At 55.8% G+C, this 11,406-nt stretch overlaps 4 protein-coding genes across 4 annotated transcripts in view; 1 reads left to right on the forward strand and 3 right to left on the reverse strand.

Annotated features, from left to right (window-relative positions):
- The window catches only part of C8A04DRAFT_40752 (96ca82bc-67f3-4b3a-ab36-ffe7d8f40fbe), a gene marked incomplete at both ends in the record, with an annotated part of 1,296 nt that extends 288 nt beyond the window's left edge, over positions 1-1,008 (reverse strand). The window contains 4 exons of the mRNA XM_062785051.1: positions 8-60; positions 119-242; positions 307-676; positions 802-1,008. Of these exons, the coding sequence (XP_062632771.1) occupies positions 8-60; positions 119-242; positions 307-676; positions 802-1,008 (754 nt within the window). The remainder of the gene's footprint in view (positions 1-7; positions 61-118; positions 243-306; positions 677-801) is intronic.
- A 2,249-nt stretch (positions 1,009-3,257) lies between these two features.
- C8A04DRAFT_33119 (dienelactone hydrolase) lies at positions 3,258-4,162 on the reverse strand (the record flags this gene model as incomplete). The annotated part of the gene is made up of 3 exons (XM_062782337.1): positions 3,258-3,578; positions 3,647-4,034; positions 4,113-4,162. 3 exons carry the CDS (start codon positions 4,160-4,162, stop codon positions 3,258-3,260), a joined length of 759 nt encoding a protein of 252 aa, XP_062632772.1.
- Positions 4,163-5,292: 1,130 nt separating this feature from the next.
- C8A04DRAFT_15899 (eukaryotic membrane protein family-domain-containing protein) lies at positions 5,293-8,379 on the forward strand (the record flags this gene model as incomplete). Its single annotated transcript, XM_062778654.1, has 2 exons — positions 5,293-7,584; positions 7,648-8,379. The coding sequence occupies 2 exons, from the start codon at positions 5,293-5,295 to the stop codon at positions 8,377-8,379; spliced, it is 3,024 nt and encodes a 1,007-aa protein (XP_062632773.1).
- A 105-nt stretch (positions 8,380-8,484) lies between these two features.
- C8A04DRAFT_40755 (uncharacterized protein) lies at positions 8,485-10,239 on the reverse strand (the record flags this gene model as incomplete). Its single annotated transcript, XM_062785052.1, has 1 exon — positions 8,485-10,239. One exon carries the CDS (start codon positions 10,237-10,239, stop codon positions 8,485-8,487), a length of 1,755 nt encoding a protein of 584 aa, XP_062632774.1.
- Positions 10,240-11,406: the final 1,167 nt, after the last annotated feature.

Genomic DNA, 11,406 nt, shown 5'->3' on the forward strand with positions numbered 1-11,406 from the left:
CTTGGACTTCCCGTCAGATTCGGCAACATGGCCAGCTTGACGAAGGAAGCGGCGCCCGCCCTAAAATGCATCAGCCAGCCCGTTTTAAGGGTTTAGAGGGTTCTGGAATAGCCCATACACAACACCCATGCTCATCGCGATGCCAATCCCAACCCGCTCTTTGATATCGAGCGTCCGTTGCATTCTGTAAAGAATAGCCCACGGCATGAGGGCTAGAAGACAATCGGCACCGCCTGACCAACCTGGTCTTAGTTGTTAGTGGCAATATCTTTCACAAGCACCCTCCTTTCTCCCGATGCAACTCACCCGCAGACCACTGGTACAAAATAACAATGTTAGCCGGGTCAATACACCACCCCTCCAAGCTACCATCCCAGATTTTAGCAAACGGCCGACACTTGATCCACATAAATAACATAGCGGTCCCGAGGATTGCGTTGACGGTGACGATGATAAACCAAATGACCGCTTTCATGACCCAAGCCTGGCTGAGACGGAGCAGGGTGAGAGCGAACGAAGTCTTGCTCCAGGCGGCGGCAAGGACGGAGAAGAACCCCGCGAACACGGCAATGAAGGGCATGGTGGGGAGGTTGTCCGGGTTCATGTCGTACAGGTTCTTTCCGTAACCTAACGCCACACAGGCAGATGTTGTGCTTGCAGAAACAACTAGGGAGATCTGCAATAACGGAGGGGTTCACCATGGTCAGCGTGTTGGCAGCCTGACTCATTCTCCTTCCATTTCCTCTTTCATAGCACGAGGTCCTCTCTGAACGGGGGCTCCGTCCCTCTCTAACAACGTACCCATGACGCGGCCAAAACATAGTCATCCCACCACAGATGCCGACCACGTTGCAGTTTACAGTAGAACCGTAGCGCGAGAAAGAATGTCGCGAGCGATGCGAGCAGCCAGAAAATAGTGTTGAGTTGGGGTCCCAGGTCCTCGTGAGATCGTCCGTCGCTGGAAGAAGGCGGCGGCTGTTGTCTTGTTATTAGTCCGTGCCGTCTCATCTCTGGCGGGCTTTGCGAAGCCGGTCAATTGTTATGGCGGTGCGGTGAGATCGAGTAATGAGGCAAAATACGCAAGAAACCGGCATCGGTCACCAGCCCCCAGCATTGCCGAACAATGAGACGGGGTTCGCGGGGTTATAGGTGAGAACGGAGTAAGATTCGCATGGAGTAGTTCGTAGTGGGAGATGGCAAGATGGTCCAGGGGCACGATGAGAGTGAAGTCACCAAGGAGGAAGACCACGTCCGTTTCCACCAAACAGACTGTGTGCGGGGTGTTCTCATTCCTGTTTCATTCCAACTTCGCCTGGCTTTCGCTGCTTTCGGTTACCTCTCGCTAATCCAGCATGCAGCTCGTGAGGGCACTGCTAACTTTCTTGGCGAGCTCGAAAATTCCGGGTTTAACGGCTTCGCTTTCGCATGCCCGGGGGGCAGTTTCTGATACTCTCGCCGGGACGTCCGGAGACAGAAAGATGTACGCACAGACAAGACACGCAGGGGGGCATCCTACACTACTATGTACACTAACGTTCTTGGAGAAGAACAATTGCTCTGGTGTGGGTGTGGAGAGTGCTGTGGCGTGCAGAGTTTTTGGTTCTCTTGGATGTGCTAGAAGCGGCCCGCTCTCGCTTCCACTGCTGGTGGTGCCTGGGCCAATTTATTTTTACAGCCCACGGGCGATGTCATCAAACTGAAGCTGCTGGTTGGCATCTAACGACGAGCCACTTGATGGGGCGTCACTCCCTTCGTTTATTCCCTTGCATTCTCTTCATCCTCTTTCCCCGTCTTCCTGATGGGTGGAATGGGAAGAAAACACGCCACGAGATGCGTCTTGCGATCGGCGATTGCTGCAGGCTCCCGCCGACCGCGGACCATTTCCAATTTCGCTCTCCGGAGACACGCACCGCTTTCCCACGGTGTTGCGGAACAGTTGCAGCACCGGCAGCCGTTTCGGGGTGGTCGCGCAAGCTGCGAAGTCCACCAGGGGGGGAGCATGCCATTGGTGGTAAAACGTGTCAAACGAAGGATGAGAAGAAAAGCCGGAGTTTCGCCCGTGCTTTGCGCTTTGGCCCCCATTGTTCATGCCCTTGTTGGGGGCTGCCCCTGGCCCCTGTGCCTCGCGTGGCTTGACAACTTCGGCTGTCGCCCGTGCGCCCGCAACGGTCGAGACCTGACTACCTAGCGGGGTCACCACCTCGGCAAGCCTGGAAATTTCGAAAACAAGGGAGGTTCTGGTTGGGCAGACCTTTCCACAGGTCTGGGACATTTCCTTTGATCTGTGCACGATCTGATAACGCTCCTCAAGGGTAGCTTTGGTAAAGCTCTGGGAACACTGGAAAATCGAGGATGAAAGACAAGTTAAAGCCGGTGTTGGCCGGCTTGGCCTGGTCGAGTTTCCTGGGCTCTGCCTCGAGAACCCCCGAAATTCGAGTCAACAGCTTTCTGGGCGGGCAAACCGGGGTAAGTTGCGACGGGGGTTGTCCCTTTTGTTTTCTCACTTTTGCAGCACGCCTTCTGTGGTCCGTCGTCGGCCCGTGAAGGGCGCCGGGTCAGTGATAGCATGAACGACGGGGCGACCTGATTGATGATCACTGGAGCTGGGCATTCTCGACATCGTTGCATGGATGCGCTTCTCCCACCACTGCCTTTGCCGGGTTCATCACCAATTTAGCTACCTTCGCTCATGTTTCCGCCCCAAAGTGGCATTGGAGGTTGCGCGAAAGCTACCAGATAATCCCGAAATCCCCTTTTACCCTGACCTTGTCCTTGCTGTGGCTGCCGTTGAAGACTTTAGCGCCGTCCTTGCCGACATTGTCAATTGCCGTGACTTAGCTGCCGGCAACAGTGTGTTAGGGTGGGGATTGTGGGACGCGTCACCCCCTTTGGAATAAACAGCTTTCTTTTTCAACGGGGAGCAAATTGTCACATGTTCACGGACTTTCCCTTCGGTGCGATAATCATCTTCGGCGAGTCGCTCGCGCTAAAGTTGGCGTGACTCAACCCGATGCCCGAACACCACAACTGCCGCTCCGCAGCGGGGAGCGCCAGTGTCGTCGCTTTCCAATCCAGCGGGCGCAAAGGACAAGGGTCGGTGCGTGCGTGAGGGACCACATCATTTTCAGAGCTACTGTTCTACCAACACCTCCGAAACGAAAGACATAGCAACGAATTACTAGCTCAAGCATCCGCGCCGCCCATGGAAAACACGTTGCAATTCTCGGTGGAACCAATAACACCCACCCTACTGACACTTAGAGGAGGAACTCGTCAAACCAGGTCACCGCCTGCAGGAAGGCCTGCTCCTTCGCGAACCTCTCGGCCTGGATGGACATATCGCCACGCACGGCGAAGCCGTGCACGACCTGGGAGTACAAATTGATCTGGTACGGTTGTCCGACCTCCTTGAGAATTTCTTCTGATCGGTGGCGCTTCTCATTCGTGAAGATGCTATCTGTCTCGGCGGCGGAGATGGCGAAGGGACCGGTGATGGCGGCCAGCTCATCCTCGTCGACGAACGAGGGGTGGGCAACATAGCCGACGGAGATGCCGTTTTTATAGTGCCGCACAACATACTGCGCGAGTGTCAAAACGCTGAGCGCTCCCTACTTCATGTTTCCCTTAGGAGTGTATCTCGACTGACCTTGGCTCCGAAACAGTAGCCGACCGCACCAATCTTCTGTATGCCGTATTCCTCCTTCAACGCCTTGATGCCGTCCAGGATAATGGGGTCAACAGCCTCCTTAGTGTGCGGGGTTTTACCATCGGTACCCTTGGTGAGCCACTCCATGATGTCGAAGCCGGCAGGGCGGTTCAATTTCACGGGGTCGCCCTCGAAGACGTCAAGCAGCAAGGTCAAGTAGCCATTGGCGGCGAACTGATCGGCGATGAGCTGGCTGTTTTGCCAGATGCCAATGACATCTGGGATGATCAAAATGCCGACGCCCTTGTGCTCCTTGTCGGCAGGTGGGGTCGCGAGGTACGCATCGTGCTTGTCTGCAACACGAACTGCCTTGCCAGTCGGCTCGCCTCTGGGGCAAGCAGTCAGCTAATGTCCAAACCCTCCGCAAGACGAGAGGTAAAATGAGGGAAACACAGCCGCAACATACTCATGCTTAACACCGATAGTGCAGCATCGCGCGGGGGGGTTCGAAGCCATAGCGAATTAATATCGTGATGTTGACTTTGGAAATCGACTCAAACTGGTAGGTATCGTCAGGCTTGGGAAACTGGCGCGGGAGATTGAAGGCCAAGTGAAATTGGGCTATTAAAACTCGCGGGCGGAAACAACGGGCGGGGTCCGATGAAGAAATAGAAACTTGACTCGGCCCCCAAAGCAGTTTCGAGCTTGCTGTGTTCCGTCGGATCCGAGGACTGAAGACCCCTCTTACCGTTTACGACGTGTCTCATCTCTCCAGTTGTATGGTAACTACTGTGTAAAGGCCGCCGTGCTTCCTTCTTCCCCTCTATCCAGCACGAATCGAACCCCACCGGTTCCGTCATTCAGGGCCACCTGAAGCGGCTATCAGAGCCTGAAGCGCGGCAAAACCTCCAACAGGAAACCCCGCTCGAGGCATCTCTGGATACGCGTCTGTGTCCTGCACCAGGCCTTTTGTTTTTGTTTTTCGGTGCCCAGGCGACACCGACTGAGGTGGCTCGATCTCGCTATTCCTCGGGTTTGCTAAAAAGATCGTCCACCCTCGTGCGTACAACACTTCCTGCCTAGGACATCCCAGCAGGAACCTCGGTCTCTCCTTCCAACCCATACCCCCGCATCGAGGAATTGGACGGACAACATCCGACGATGTGACACCCCCGCGCGTGCCTCATTGTCTCGATAACCTGTGGTCCCCAGGCTTCACTGTGTGTTCGTGTCACGCGGAAAGACGAAAGCCGAAACCATGATGCACATAAGCGGCGTTGAGATCGAACCGAAGAAGATATCTCAATTGGACGAAGGTGCACGTCACGGTTCGTTGGGAGCTCCCGAGTTCAAATGGGATCCAGATGTTCGATTGAAACAACAGGTGGCATGTGGGGCCCTTCCAAAGGGCCCGGCGCGATTGCGCCAAGACGGGAGCAGCTGCCCTGCTGTGGATTTTCTGCAGGGGTCCGCCGCCAAACGTCGCTTATCGCCCGACTTTCCAACCTGGCCTTTGTGCATCGCGGATCGCGTCGCCTAGCGTATATCCGGATCACCAACCCAGTTGTGTACAGCCTGGCTCGACGACCTCGCGTCCGGCATGTGCGATTAGGCTCGATCTCCCGCTTTCATGGGACGACAACGCAATGGAGACCGCCCAAACGAAGGAACCGCAGCATCCAGCCTCGGTGAGGGCTGCCGACATACCCGACACGACCGGTACGTCGACAAGTAAAGACGCGGGGAAATCCAAGCACAAGAAGAAAAACAAGAAGGGTTTGCAGAAGGCTACCTCCCATTTACCTTCCCCCACGTTAACCCCGAGCGACCTCCCCCCGAAACACGACACCGATACAAGCATTCCACGAACCCGAACCGTCTCGAATCCGCCCATCGGTGTCCCAACGCCAGACCCGTCGAGCGAGAGTCAGAGCGATGGAGAGTCGCCAAACAAGCCGGCCGTCGCGAGCGATCCGGCGGCCGGAAAGGATCCCAATAGCGTCACGAAAACCCGAAGCAGATCCAACACCAAAACGAGCAACCCGGACGGTGTGAGGCGCCTATCGGCCTCCAAGATACAGGAATTGACTGCTGCTCCTGAGTCATTGCCCGTAGGCGCCGCGCCGGTACGGGCCGCAGGCGAACCTCCCCTCACTGCTGGTATTGCGGGGGCAAGCAGGCGGCTCTCACGAGCAACAGAAGAGCGGCCATCACAGCCGCTAGCGCCCGCGAGTTTTCCGCAACTTGGGGAACCCGAGGATGCAGTGGCGGTAACGACAGGGCACGGCCGTCCCAGCATAAGTGGCCGTACACTGTCCACACCACCCATGGGGCGACGTAGGACAACGACCCAGCCCACACCACAGCACTCGCCCCGCCGAAACTCGTTCCAGCCCGGCCCCCGGCCTGCGGCCCCCGAACTTAGCAGTCGGAGCAACCACGCTCCATCAACAGACCAAACAAATGGGCAGACCCGGAACGAAAACGCCGGACGGGCCCCTCCATCGCCGATCATTGCTCCCGCGATACCACTACCTCCCATGTCCATACCTACGCTGCTTCAGCTGGAACTTGCCGCTCAGCGGCCCAGCCCCCTTTACATCCACCAGTCGTACACAAGCGACATGCCCTATGAGTCCAGCGCTATCAAGTTTGAACGGCTCAAGAACTTCCTGCTGTTGCCTTTTTACCTCGAGGGCGGCATGGCGTTTGGTGCTGCGGCCTGTTTTGATGCTTGGCTCTGGACATTCACTGTGCTGCCGATGCGCTTCTGCATTGCAGCCTCCGTCCTAGTGGGTTGGTGGGCATATGTCATCGGGAAAGAGCTGCGTTGGCTGGTCGGGTTTGTATGGTATGGACTCGGGCGTATGTGGCAGAGAGGTCGTCGGGGCCCGGCTGAATCGAGTGTCGGAGGGTTAGAAGCCCGGGCTGGGGAATCAAGAAGCCGAAGCCGAGTGCGAGAGGGGGCCGATAACAAGACGTACACCTCGGAGGGTAGCAGAGCCGGATCCCAAGCCTCCTCCCGCCGTCGAGGCCAGCGCCGCCCGTCCGGGGCCGCAGGGAACAACTCAGCTCCGGCAAAGCAGAGCGGCCGGGCGCCGGGCACACTACGGCACCGTCGGACCAAGTCGAGCCCATCCAACTTAACTTCCTTCCACAAGGCTGATCTCCTCCAAGGTGCCATCCTCATTTGCAGCTCCGTGGCCCTCATGAACCTCGATGCCAGCCGGATGTACCATTTTATCCGCGCGCAATCCGCCATCAAACTGTATGCCATTTACAATCTCCTCGAAGTAGGCGACCGACTACTCTCAGCTTTAGGACAGGATATCTTCGAGTGTCTCTTTAGCACCGAGACACTGTCCCGGAATAGCTCCGGTCGGTCCAAGGTAATGCTGCCACTTGGCATGTTCCTGCTGGCACTCGTGTACAACGTCCTCCACGCCGTCATTCTCTTCTACCAGGTCATCGCACTCAACGTGGCCGTCAACTCGTACTCCAACGCACTCCTCACGCTGCTGCTCTCCAACCAGTTCGTCGAGATCAAGAGCGCGGTGTTCAAGCGGTTCGAAAAGGAGAACATGTTCCAGCTCACGTGCGCCGACATTGTCGAGAGGTTCCAGCTGTGGATCATGTTGATCATCATTGGGATGCGCAATGTTGTCGAGGTCGGTGGGTTGTCAGTGCCCGGCGCAGGCAGCGAGGACAACGGCCCTAGCAGCATTCCGCTCCACACTTCGTCGATTCTACCTGCCAGCTTCACTATTCTCCCATCATGGCTGTGGTCCGGTGAGGTGCTTTCTCCCTTCATCGTTGTCATAGGCAGCGAGATGATTGTCGACTGGATTAAGCATGCCTACATCAACAAGTTCAACAATATCCAGCCGGCGTTTTACTCCCGGATCCTCGACATCCTGTGTAAGGACTATTACACCAACGTGAGTCCCCCATTACCCCCCTCTTCGCCGTAAACTTTCTGTCTTACTGACACTGTCTGTTAGGCGTTTGTAACACCCACCCTCACCCGCCGTTTGGGCCTTCCCCTCTTCCCGCTGTCCTGCCTTTTCATCCGCGCCACGGTGCAAATCTACAACATGTTCCTAGCCACGCACCTCCCCACACCTCTACCTCCCACCACCCAAACCTCCCTGTCTGTCGAGAACGCAGCCCCGTCCCCAGCCATGCTTGCCGCCCTCGACCGCATCGACCACCTGATCCGCAACGCCCTCGGCCGCTCCGTATTCGGCTACCCGTACGCCGACTTTGGCGACAACGCAACGGCCGGCTTTTCCGGCGCTGCCGGCACTGCGTCCTACCCCGGCCGATGGTTCTCATATCTCCCATTCTCCAGCGACGACATCATCGCAGCCGTGACGATGGTCGTCGTTTTCCTCCTCATCTTCCTCGTTCTGTTGATTGTGAAGCTCGTCCTGGGCATGGTCCTTCTACAGTATGCGCGACGCCGGTATGCACGGATGAAAGTTAAGGAACATGCCGTTGCAGTGGGCCAAGCGGAACGGGAGTCATTCGACGCGCGCGGCAAGCGCAGCGGTGGATACGGCCAGGTGGAGGTGGGGGATGAGAGGCGGCGGTGGATTTTTGGGGATGATACAGAGGGGCTAAGGAAGGCCCAGGAGAAGGAAAAACGGGCGGAATGGAATGTGGAAAAGGAGAAGGAGAAAGATTTCGGGAGGGTGATGCGGTACGAAATGGTAGCGAAGCGGATTTGGTAGCACTGGTGTTTATGACATGTTGTGCATTGTAGCATTGCGCGGCGTTTGACATATCGATTACGGAGTAAAGTAAGGTTAATTGACTAGCCAGTCCTTATACCGCCACTATGTCTTCGCCAACTCCCCAGTCAACTGGCTCTGCAGCCCCTTCTTGTCCACATGCATGGCCCTCTCAATCTCGCGCTCCCCGTCCCGCAGCCGCGCCCGTTCGTACTGCACCCGCTTCTCCTGCCGTCGCTTCTCCTCGGCCACGGCCCGCTGCCGTTCCTCCAATGCCTTCTCCCGCTTGAGTCGTTCCCCGTGGGACTTTTTAACAGCGTCGTCCTCGCCATCACCCGCACCCTCGCCGCCCGCGAGAGGGGGTGGGCCGAGATCCTGGAGATAAGCTTCCACGAAAGGATCGCGTATGGACGGGTCGAGGGAAATGTACCGGATATCGGACAGCACCTGGGGGGGCAGAGTCAAAAGGTCAGTCGTGTTGTTGAGGGTCGACAGTGGCACCGACACTAGGAGTTTGCGCAGATCTGCCTTAAGTGTGGTACTCGGCAATTTCAGCCGGCCGATGTGCTCGCGATAAAAGCGTTCACGGTCGCGGTCGTGAAGTTTGGGGTCCTTCATCGGGGCCTCGCGCTTGTATTTGCGCCGGAACTCAGGCCAATACAGCTTGGGCGTGGCTTTGTCCTGAAGGAAAGCCAGGTATGGTATGCGCGGATCCTTCTTTTCTTCCTTGACGCGCCGGTCATTGTTCTCTTGGATTTTGGCCCGCGACCATTCCTCCCAGACCTCGCGACGAGCTCTAGTCGTAGGAAGCACGCTGTAGCGTGGATCGTCAAAGACTTTGCCCTCTTCAATGAGCTTCTCCCAGGGACTGTAGGGGTTGATGCGAAAATCGTTGAGCAGGTCTTTGAACAGCAGGCGCGCGTCTTCATCTGAGAGTGGGAGTCCTTCGTCGCCTTCCTCCCATTCCTCCTCACCCTCAACGCCCTCGCCCATCGCGACATCGTCCTTGCCATAATACCCAGCGCCCATGGCCGCGAGCTGTGCTGCTATGTCGGCCTCGGTAAACTCAGCCGGTCCGGTGTCGGCTGGCGGCTCTTCGGTGCGTTGTCGCTTGCGGGCGTGACCTTCCCCGTCTGTTTCTTGGTTTTTCTCGTCTCCTTCTGCGCCCTCGTCATCTGTCACTTCGACTTCTTCATACTCCGAGCTGTCGTACTCGTGCGTCGCTTGTTCTTCCGCTTGTGGGGATGGGGCCGAAGGGCGAGCAGCTGCGGTGGCACCCCCCTGCGCGTCCGCATCCTTGCCTCCATTGTGTGATTCTATTTCTTTCCCTTCCGCCTTTTGCCGGATCCGTGCGGTGTCCAACTCAAGAATTGCCGGCATCAGCTTTTCCGGAATGCGCCAGTAGCTCGCGTTCTTGGTCGGGTTGTACGCGAATCGACGGCCGTATTTCGTATACACGAGAATCCACGGCTCGGCGCCTGGGATCGGAATCTTCAGTCGCGGCTTGTCGACGGGTTGCGGCCTTGGCCTCGCCTGGAATCCTCCTCGCGCACCTGGCCCCGACCCGCCTCGCTGGCCGCGTTGTTGGTGTGGAGGTGGCTGGCCGTATTGGGCCATGAATGCGTTTGCCACATTTGGATCAGAGAGATTGACTTGGGGCACGGTCTGGTGCTGTACAAAGCTGTTCATCGCCGGGTTGATCGATGGGGCGGTGGGCGCGACGCCCGGCCGTTTGTACGTCGACTCTTTCGTTTCGGCATTGTGGTAGTATGTGTGGCCTGTCGGTGCTTTGTGTTCGGTCCAGCCGGGCGGTAGCGGCTGCAAAGCAGAAGCCGATGGTTGGTATGTAGATTTGACCATCGTGGTTGCGATGCCAGTAATGTTGAGGAGTTGGAGTGGAAAGATTTGAGAAGGCAACGCACCCGACATGCAAGAAAGTTAAAGTGGGTCCCGCCAGCCACAGGCCCCAAAAGAGTCAAGGCCACCACTACTTATCGATGAATTATTTTTGTCCCCAGATCCGTTCATACCATTCTGCCATTTTCTTTCCATTCAATGAGTCCAACATGGTCTCTCCTGTCTTGGACACCCGTGATACTTTTCATGTCAAACAGGCACCTTGTTTGCACCTTGTTTGCCCCGTCTTAACGCAGGACGTGTAATTAACCTTATTTTTTATGCTGCTCCATGTAAATTAAATGCTAGTTAAACTTTCCTTCATGACACACCTACCGAATGCTAAACGTCAGCGTAAACAAACCACGGTTCTCCCAAAAAGTATTCTTTTCCCTTGACACGTACCAGACTTTTCCAAGTCAACCGGGGGGCTCTAGTCAAGTTATTGCAATACGGTGGAAGATTTCATTGGAAATCATAGGGCCGCCAACTGTGTCAACATCAAACTAGCATCTGTTCACTAATTAGCAAACACTCAGTTTTTTGTTAATGATCGTAAACCCAAAAAGCCATTTTGGTGTGCTTCTCAGACGATGTCGGCTCATGACATGGATTGTTTTGGTGTATTCCTCATGGTATGTATCGGAATAGGGAACGTTGGATACATCACGAAGCTAAATATAAGACTTGAGGCGGGAGAATAACACTCACTTCAGAAGGATAAGCAACGCTTTCATTCGTACTTAAGTTGAGCTGGACACGGTCCCTCCTAGCAGCGACCACACGTTAGGAAGATGGTTGAAGGGAATATGACACTACAACTCGAGCAACACTCTGACAACACGGTGATTCCTGTGGAATTTATTCTATCTCTCTACGGTATTCGGCAATGCCCAAAATGTGACTCCCCCACGATCGTCTTGAACTTGTCACTCTGAGCAAGAATGAATCATACTAAACTCTGAGCTCCAGAACGCTAGACCGTGGGGCGTCCATGTAATTATCAGCGATTCATTCTTGTTTAGTTCAGATCTGCCAAAAATTAAATATGATAAGACTCGAGAGCGAACACGGCGAGACTGTTTTGGCAATTTGTGTGCGGCTTGGCCTGGTGATGCAAGTCCATTCATT

Source organism: Dichotomopilus funicola (genome assembly GCF_033296635.1).
Source record: "Dichotomopilus funicola strain CBS 141.50 unplaced genomic scaffold C8A04scaffold_112, whole genome shotgun sequence".
Taxonomy (NCBI): Eukaryota; Fungi; Ascomycota; class Sordariomycetes; order Sordariales; family Chaetomiaceae; genus Dichotomopilus; species Dichotomopilus funicola.